The 10,057-nt window shown below is 29.3% G+C and overlaps 1 protein-coding gene across 2 annotated transcripts in view; it reads left to right on the forward strand.

Moving 5' to 3' along the window:
• Positions 1-10,057, forward strand: part of DNApol-delta (DNA polymerase delta) — a 32,440-nt gene that overhangs the window by 15,881 nt on the left and 6,502 nt on the right. For both annotated transcript variants that reach the window (XM_014435410.3, XM_024362413.2), the window contains exons 12-20: positions 2,132-2,340; positions 2,581-2,842; positions 3,483-3,578; positions 3,656-3,793; positions 5,784-5,956; positions 6,052-6,301; positions 8,672-8,801; positions 9,028-9,211; positions 9,950-10,039. In XM_014435410.3, coding sequence (XP_014290896.1) covers positions 2,132-2,340; positions 2,581-2,842; positions 3,483-3,578; positions 3,656-3,793; positions 5,784-5,956; positions 6,052-6,301; positions 8,672-8,801; positions 9,028-9,211; positions 9,950-10,039 — 1,532 coding nt within the window. The remainder of the gene's footprint in view (positions 1-2,131; positions 2,341-2,580; positions 2,843-3,482; positions 3,579-3,655; positions 3,794-5,783; positions 5,957-6,051; positions 6,302-8,671; positions 8,802-9,027; positions 9,212-9,949; positions 10,040-10,057) is intronic.

Consider the following 10,057-nt stretch of genomic DNA (forward strand, 5'->3'; position numbering starts at 1 on the left):
CGCTTTTTGTTTTGGCTCTTCAAATTTGACAACTGAATACACCAATCTTGTTACCTGAAATATTTCATGGTTATTATGGGCAGGCTCTAAATCAACAAAGAATAGTGGTAATGGGTACTTTTCAGTTGGGTGTAAAACGAACGATATATTTCTCACGGTATGGCCAAATTCTGCCAGCCCTGCTTTGATAGTATCGGTGGGAGTGGTTGAATGGAGGCCTCTTAGAACCACTCGGTATGTCTTTTCTTGCTTCAATTGATAGCAATGGAAGTCATAATTTTTCTCGGTGAAATGGTTGACTAGTTTTTTGTAGTTATCTTTATTGGTGGTATTTATTTTTATGTCTTTGACGCGTGAGAAGCATCTAAAATTTGGCTGTCCGATTAAGTCAGCAATCTCTCGACCGAATGATATAAAATTTTCTATTTTGGTCACGAAAATAGGAGGTGGCTCTGGATCTGAAAATCCTTAGGACTCTGGGTTGTTACTAGTTAAATTTTTGACAACAGTAGAATTATTGCTGGTAAATGGGATAGTTGTGGTCTTTTCTGGTTTTGTGACTGCAGTGCAAATTTTAGTTGGTTCAACTGGCTTTTTGGATTTAGCCGCTTTATTCTTTTTTTTATTAGGTGAATTACCCGCTGACCTGGGGGCAGTGTTTCTGTGGCGTTTTTGACGAGTACGCCTCTTTAAATATTGGGAATCCGTTTCGCTTATTTCCGAAAACGGGGTCTCTTCATCTTCTCCGGAGTCTTCACATGATATATTCTTGTCCGAATCCATTATATGAAGAAAAAAAAAAAAAAATACAAGCTTAAACAAATTATTTTAAACAAACTAAACTGTACACCAAATTATATAATAATATTAAATAAAACATTTCTGAAATTAAAAGTCCTTGTTGCAAAAAAATAATAATAAAATAAATAGTAGAGAAAAAAAAAAAAATTCTATAGTCTTTGGATTCGAATGGACGACCTAACGGAGATAGTATAGGAGTACACAGCACCTTGACCGTGAATTATAGAATTAAGGTAAGACCCCCAAGGGGAATTACCGACTACTAGCGCTTTCACTGGTAAACGATCGTCTATTAAAAATGGCTTTTAAATAAAAATGTTTAGTTGTTTACAAACTCACGTTTCATGAAGTTTGAGAGCAGGATTTGAGATGTAACCACTATAACGAAGTAACAAACACAGAGCGAAGTGTATATCGAACTGTACCTGCGGCCATGACACATGAGACTCCTTATTAAATGTAAAATCATTTTTTTTTTAAACTTGAATATGTATTTTCTGGACAAACCATCTATATATGTATACATTATTCATTATTTTAGTATTTATTCATTATTTGAAAAACAGAAGTTCCAAATTAATTTGGATTGTTAATTAATCTATTCTTAAAACTATGAATAAATAAAAAATTAAAATAACCACTTAAATCTTCATTTATCATTATCACTTTAATTTAAGTTTCTCAACTTGAACATCAGTTTCCCTGAAGCTTTAACACTGACACCGATTGACACCACGTTGTGGTTTTCCAGGGGAGCCCTTTAATCAAAGTTTTGAGATGTTGTAATATCTTAACTATCACTTAATAATTAACTGTGTTATAACTAAGTAAACTTTTAACTTAATAAGAACTATGCTAGTCGAAGACCCCTTTGAGATCATGAGACCAGTTTCGCTTACAGTTCTGGGGTTGGTATACAATTTTTTAATATTATGTAAATCATACAAAATAAAAATAAAATATTTTAATTTAATGACCAATTAAGAAACACAATAACAGAATGACACTAAACATTGTAACTGTAACTAAAGATATGAGTTTGTTGGTATGATGGCCTGCCTATATGATTAATAGGTTTTGAGGCCTCCTTGTGTTAGTACAAAGTTAAAGTTTTATGGTTTTGAAGATTTAAAAAAGTTCAAAATTGTTTGTTAGTGGTAGTGTTATATATAAAAGGTGTTTTTAAGTAATTTTAAATTAGTTTAGATATTATCAATACTTAGTTGTTTTTTTTTTGTTTTTTTTATAGAGTTCATATTTAATTTCTGTTTTGTCTACTCTCTGTTTCTCATTACAATTTTTTATTATATTTATTTTTTTTTTTTTTAAGAGCCTTGAATCAGGATATCTGTTGCCTACTCATAAGATAGTCGATGCTCAAGATCAATTTGAAGGAGCCACTGTCATTGAGCCTATCAAAGGTTACTATCAAGATCCCATTGCAACCCTTGATTTTAGCTCTCTGTATCCCAGTATAATGATGGCCCATAATCTATGTTATACCACTTTGATAAATCAGTCGGTTATAAATAAATTAGGGTAAACAAAACCTTTCATTATGTAGATTAATATTTCATAAATTTTGTTTGGAATAAGTTAAATTGGTTATCTGATACTTCAAAGTCATAATCAATTATATAAAAAAAATCCTTGTCTGTAATTAATAACTGTTATGTTGATGCATGTTTGTAGTTCTCTTTACCCCCATTTCCCCAAATTATACTAATCTTCATTATGTAATTTTATTTATAATTGAATATTTATTTTTTCCGTCACTAGATTGACTCCTGATCAGTATTCTGCTACTCCAGCCAACTGTTACTTTGTCAAGAGCTCTGTGCGGGAAGGTTTACTTCCTCAAATTTTAGAAAGCCTTATATCTGCCCGTAAAAAGGCCAAAAAAGAATTGGCAAATGAGACGGATCCTTTCAGGAAAAAGGTGCTGGATGGACGACAGTTGGCCCTTAAAATTAGTGCAAATTCTGTTTATGGTTTTACTGGAGCTCAAGTTGGAAAACTTCCTTGTTTGGAAATTTCTGGAGTAATTTTTTTCAATTAGTTAATTTATTATTTAAGTTTTAAAAGTATTTTCTTCTTTTAACTTCTTTTTCTTTTATTCATATTTGATAATCATTTTTTTTTTGCTCTTATTCCATGTCTTTACTATACTTTTATTGAGTGTTTTCCATACACAGTATTTTACTTTGTTTGTTAATATCACTACTAGCTTGCAAGGTTTTTATTCTTTTATGGTATAACTTACTCCTAGTCTATTTCTGTTATTTGTGGAAATAGATCCATGTTTAATGTATCTTTTTCTTGAATAAAATACTTTAAGTCAACACAATCAAATACTTATCTCACAAGTTTTTCAATTTTCGTAAAATTAATGTGTAATAAACTTTGATTCAGTCTTTTTATTTCGATGAAGGTAAGGGGAAACTCACTGAATTTGCTTAGTTGTTTATAATTGAATTAGTGTAATAATAACAATAAAGTTAAGATGTAAAAAATTATAAGCTTTTAGTCTTGCTTATAATTGTATATCAAGCAAGACTAACAGCAAATATAGTTCATTCTGTGATAAAGAATAATTTGTTATAAATGAGTATTAATTGCTTTGAAACATTTTCTTACAAATTAATGACAAATTTATCTGGGTTATTAATTTTTTTTTGTAGAGTGTCACTGCTTATGGTCGAACCATGATTGAAAGAACTAAACAGGAAGTAGAACAGCGCTATTGTATTAAAAATGGATACAAGTGTGACTCTTTGGTATTTTATTTCTTTACTAAGGTATTATTTAATGCATTTTATGAGTTTTCCTCGACTTAATTGATTTTATATCCAAGGTTATTTATGGTGATACTGATTCAGTAATGGTAAAATTTGGTGTCAAAACCCTTGAAGAAGCCATGGATTTAGGAAAAGAAGCTGCTGAATGTATTTCAGCCAAATTTATTGCTCCTATAAAACTGGAATTTGAAAAGGTAAATAGATGCCAGTATTATTTAAATTAAGTAAGTTATAAGGGGGATATTGGTTAGGGCTATGGCCACATACAAGTCAGAGTAATGAAATATTCTATTTAATGTGTGCTGCTGTTTAATGGTGTAGACTTTCATCAAGGCTAAGTAAAACCATGAAAGAGAAAAAAAGATACATAAATATTGTTAAGTATGAAAATATAGAACATGTTTAAGATAAAAGATAGTAATATTATATATCTGTTTATAACAATGAGAACCAATGTTCAAATTCCAGGTATAAGAAAAATGAATTTACAAAAACTAACTGATGGTTTTCAGAAATGAGGAAGAGTTTATGTTGTCATGGTATAAAAAAAAAAAAAAATGGTTATAGGCTTCTTATATTGTTGTTAGTAATAGTATCTAGTAATTTAGACTTTGACAAACAACATTAATACGTAAAGAAACAGTTAGAAATTTCTAAATCAATTTTAGTTGTTGTTTTCCCAGACCACAGGTATACAATGGTAGGTAGCAAGGAAACGGAAGGAGGTAAAAGATATAAAAAAGAACAAAATGGAAAGTTGGCATTGAATAAAAAAGGTAGATATAAAAACAGAAACATCAAAATCAAGCTGGAAGTAAAGGTGTAGCTGATGTTCGACAACTATTAAGAAAACAAGAGTTAACATGATTTTTTGCCAGTTGGTAAATGAATAACAAATTGTAACTTTATTTTTATAGACAACTTACTTGCCGTATGCTATAGAAATACTAAAGTACGCTAGGTGGGCCCTAGTATAGGAAAGGGTAAAAAGGGGCATAGAAATAAAAAACAATGTTTATATTTTGTTAGGTATTATTTTAATTTTTTTTTATATTGTAATATGCTCTTTTTGTGTAAATAGTATATTTTGATGTTTAAAGGGTTTTGATATGTTTTATTTTAGGTATAATTTTAATATTGTTAATTGTTATTTTAAAACAAAAAGCAAGCTAACCAGTTTTCTTTGTCTATAAGAAATACGTTATTTTTTAAACAAGAAAGATGGCGGTGCACGTCCTTCCAAAGTGTTCGTTGGGTTGTTTGTGTTAAGGTGGACTAAAGTTTTTCAACCTTTGTTGCTTCTATACAGTAATTATAGAAAAAGAAAAATCAAACATGAAATAGAAAAACATAAAAATTGTCAACAGACTGTTCACATCACAAACCATGGCAAGTAAAGCGGATCGATTGTAACAAAAATCGATTATTTGGATTGATCAGTAAACATCGAAGATAGCGAGAGAGGAGATGGCCACTTTTAAGTTGGATTGCCTGGTGATAGGACGTACTTCGGCTAGAAGCGGAAAAGCGGAGAAGCCATTGTTGTGAGAGAGGCAACTTGTGAACAGCCATTTTAGGACGCTTGGACCAGAGAAAAATAAGAACAAAGAATATCAAGGAAGACCGTGAGCTTGGTTAGTTTTGTATGCATAATAATAGATACATGTGTAAAATAGATTTTAATTTAAATTAATAGAAATTATTGTATCTGTATTCTGATTGTCTAGCAACCATACGCCCTGAGATTAAGAGTCTCTCTCTTTCTTTTTATATAATAAAATTAAGAGTCTTTTATATTATTAAATTTGAATAAATTTCATTATCCATTTGATAATATTAGTGTTTTTAATCAGAACCCAAAGTTCTCTCTCTTATATTTGAGAAAAGTTTAAAAAGAATCAAAAATTCTTTTTATTTTATTTTTTATATTTTTTAAAATTATTACAATATATATCCCTCAACGTAATCCCACTGTATTTTTCTTTCCATTGCCAAACCTTTGGCACACATCAAACTCCATATTTCATAGATATGTGTTGTATTTCTGACCATACCTCAACAACCATTGGTTTAATCTCCTTGATTTCACCTTTCATTCCTTGTTGAGTAATGAATAATTAATATGGTATCCGTTGAAGCTTGTATATTTTGTTCCTAATAATGAATTACTTTTTCAATTTCAAGGTATATTGGCCATATTTGTTGATAAATAAAAAACGATATGCTGGACTGTATTATACAAGGACTGATAAATATGACAAAATGGATTGTAAAGGATTGGAAACTGTCCGGCGAGATAATTGTCCTCTTGTGGCTAACATGATGAACACATGCCTTCAGAAAATGTTAATTGATAAGTAAATATTTTCATTCTTTTTTTTCTTAGCAAGTTTAAAAAGTATTGTGCTAGTTGAATATTTTGAACAGTTGCTATTTGAATATTTTTTTATAGAGATCCTGAAGGTGCAATCAGTTACGCTAAGCAACAAATCAGTGATTTACTTTGTAATCGTTTAGACATATCTCAGCTAGTCATTACCAAAGAGCTTGCGAAAACTGATTATGCAGGAAAGCAGGCTCATGTTGAACTTGCTAATAAAATGAAGAAAAGAGATGCTGGTTCTGCTCCTAAGCTTGGTGATAGAGTACCATATGTTATTATCTCTGGTGCAAAAGCAACTCCTGCATATATGAAGGCAGAAGTAAGATTTTCAGTATTAGTCCTGGATTAGTATCAGTATCACAAATATTGATTTCACAATAATCAGCATATTTACTATCCCCAGTTGCAGAACTATTATTTTATGAGAAGATGGTAGTGGGTGCGGTCAGTAAGGATACACAAATGAGTGAAACTTATTTATAAGTCCCTCATTGAAAACTTATTTGTATATCATCACTTACCACACCCTGATGGAAACGGCTACTGTGTTCATTATTTAATTCTTAATTGTGACAATTTAGAGTGTGTACAAATGCATTTTATCACCAAGGATGGTGGTTAGGCTTATCTTGAGCCTCCATCTAAATTGGTGCATGAGATAGTACACATAACTCTATCTCTATTATTTCAGTTATTCCTGGTCCAATCTTTTTTTTTTTTTTAATAAGAAGAAATTAAAAACATGTTATTTTATACAATATTTCAGAGCTTCAATCATTTGAGTTGTAATACACAGTATTTTCAAAATTAATTAGTTGACCTCATTATCTCTGTTACCCCTGGTTCAATCTTGTTTTCTTTTTAAAATTGTATTTTGTCTGTTTTTATAAGTTGTTTTTCTTTTATTTTCTATTATTTTGTTTTTTTTAAGTAGAGGGAATTAAATATACAACTAAAATTATTATTACTTAAAATAATTAAAAACTTTTTGATTGCTTTGACCATTTGCAAATAATAGTACTAAGTATTACTTGAAGTAAGTCACCTGTTTAATAATCCATTATTTAGAGATTATTCCATGACAAATAATAGGTCATGACACTCACTCCCTCAGATTTAGATAAAACATGGCACAATTAATTCTATTACTATCATAATATCTTATAATTAAATTTATATCTTTTTATAATCTTTATAAAAAAATTTCTTGCCCTTTCATTTATAGTTGTTTAATTAATTTTTTGGTATTATCAATTTGGTACTATCCGAGGCCTTGGAAAGCCTACCTGTAATGTGCCACCTTGAAAAATATTTTTCTCAAAAAATATTCAAGATATCATCATGAAATTTTGGAAAAAGTTTGTGTGTCATAACCAAAAATACTCTCAATAATATATCTCTACCCCCCCCCCTTTAGAAATATTTTAGAAATTTAAGAAATATTGATTCTGTTTTCTGAAAACCATAATATCTAGTCTCAGAGATGATAAAATCCTCAAATTTGTTTAATGTACTCTTAAATATATAATCTACTAGATAAATAAATGATATATAGATGCCTTTTTGACACTTTTAATGATTATACACCATAGAATAATAACTTGTAAAATTAAAAAGATAGTGGGTACTTACATTAAACAAAATATTATAGCTTAAGCTGCAACACTTCATAGGTCTGACAAAAATCAACAATACGATTTTTATAATAAAAAGTTAATACTATCTTGAATAGTTTTCACAAGGAATATTTCTAAAGGTTTCAGTGTACGTTAATGGTACACTTTCCAAGGCTAAGGATAGCACTAAATTAAAGAAATTAAAAATTCAAGTAATAAACTATGAAGGATAGAACAACAAAAAATTTGCAGGTATTATCAGGATAATGATAGAATTAATTATATCATAATAATAAAGGCTTAATGAACCTGAAGGTTCGATGCCAATAGCATCAATTGTTCTTGCTTTATAATAATTCTACTACAAAGAAAATCAGCATAAACATACACATGGAATAATGCTTTCAACCCCCTATACGATCCACTAGACATAATTTGGTGTTAAAAGAAGCTAGTGAACCATTATGTGTGTATTGCTGAGGTCTGTAAAAATGTGACTACTGTTTAAAATGGAATAAAAAATATGTATTTGTACTTATTAGTAATGTATATAATAAATTAAAAAGTTGTTAAAACAATTACTAGAAGTTTTATGTTTTTAGTATACCCCTTCTTCTAATTAATTTTAAAAAAACAATGTTATTTTTAATTTCCTTTCATTAAAAAAAAAGTTAGAACCAGGAATAACAGAAGTAATTGTGTCAGTGTGTAATGGCTCATTAGCTATCTTTGATGGTGGCTCAAAATAAGCCTGATCATAATCTTCAGTGGTGTTTCTTCATACTTAGAAGTGTTATAATTTTGAATCAAAAGAGAAACTGTGTCCGAAAACTTTTCCTGCCTCATCAGCATGCTCTACTATAAGATGTTCATTTAAAGAGCTCCCTCCTCCCTATTTTTAAATCAGTTTATAAAATGTACTTAAATTTTTATTATCTATATTTACATTTCAGTTGAGGTATATAGATAGGATGCTTCATTTTTTGTTCACAAAATTATAAGAAAGATATTATTTTTCTTAATATTTATTGTCATAAAAAATTAAAAAACATTTGTTTTCTTCTTCATTTTAGGACCCCATTTATGTTCTGGAAAATAATATTCCAATAGATACCACATATTATTTAGAGAACCAACTATCAAAGCCATTGACTAGAATATTTTCTCCACTTCTTGGTGATAAAGTAGATTCTACTCTTCTTCGTAAGTACATTGAATTAATACAGGTTTATTTCACTTTTTGGATATCTTATGACAATTGACAAATAAGGTCTGTTTCAGCAACTTCTGACAGGAGCATGCTTAGTACAGGTTTTTCCCTCTTAAAACCTATACTGCGCATGCTACAATCAGAAGTGGTTGTTAGAACAGATCTATAATTTTCCTCTGTGACGTGTATGTATAAATATTTAACATTATTATCTTTTAGATGGTGAGCATACAAGAACTAAATCTATTATAACTTCAAAAGTAGGAGCCCTCGCTGCATTCACTAAGAAAAAAGAAGTTTGTCTTGGATGCAAAACTGTATTGCCAGAATCTGAACAGAAAAATCCATTATGTCATCATTGTACTCCAAAATACTCCACAATCTTGATCTCTGAATTCAACAAGTAAGCAGTAAATCATTTATACTTTCAGCAAATTGTGGTTATATTGTTTATTAATGCCTATACTAGATTAGTATTCTAGGTACTTTTTAGCTGGTTAACTCCAGATCCAGTCAACAACATAGTTGTACATTTATACTTTCACTTACCTGTAAATGCAGAAAATTATTATTTATTTATTTTTTTTATTTATTATTATTGTCTAACTGAAATAATAAATGCTCTTTTGAATCCAGAATTTTCAATAGCTGTTGATTATAACATATTATGAGATGTTATATTTGAAAAAAAAACATTAATGACATTCATTTTTTAATTTCAGAAGTGACTTATCAAGTGTTGAAATATGCTTAATGTAACACTACTGTGTTATTAATTAGTTAAAAGATATCTATTTTATAAAACTTACTTTAATTCTCCAAACATTTTATCAATACAGTAACTTTATTACTTTCCTTATATTTATAAAGTTTATTATTATTAGCTTATCTTATATTTGCTTATTATCTAAGTACCTCTATTTTTTTGTGTTTACTCTCATTTAATGTCTTTGCAGTCCCAGGAATGTAAGCAAGACATAGGAGAGTTTACTGTATAAAGTTGGTGAATGAAATCATGAATATCTAGATAAATTTTCCATTATATTTTATCAACATTATATATTATTAAATCACAAGTGGTTTGTGCCCCTCTATTCTCTTCAGACATGTGGCTCACTCTATTCTGTATTTTTTATTTCAGATACAGAGATTTAGAAGAAAAGTTCAATAGATTATGGACACAGTGTCAAAGATGTCAGGGAAGCTTACATGAGGAAGTAATTTGTACAAGGTTATTATAACATCATAC

This window comes from Halyomorpha halys, unplaced genomic scaffold, assembly GCF_000696795.3.
Source record: "Halyomorpha halys isolate HHAL.00 unplaced genomic scaffold, Hhal_1.1 Scaffold1581.1, whole genome shotgun sequence".
Lineage (NCBI taxonomy): Eukaryota > Metazoa > Arthropoda > Insecta > Hemiptera > Pentatomidae > Halyomorpha > Halyomorpha halys.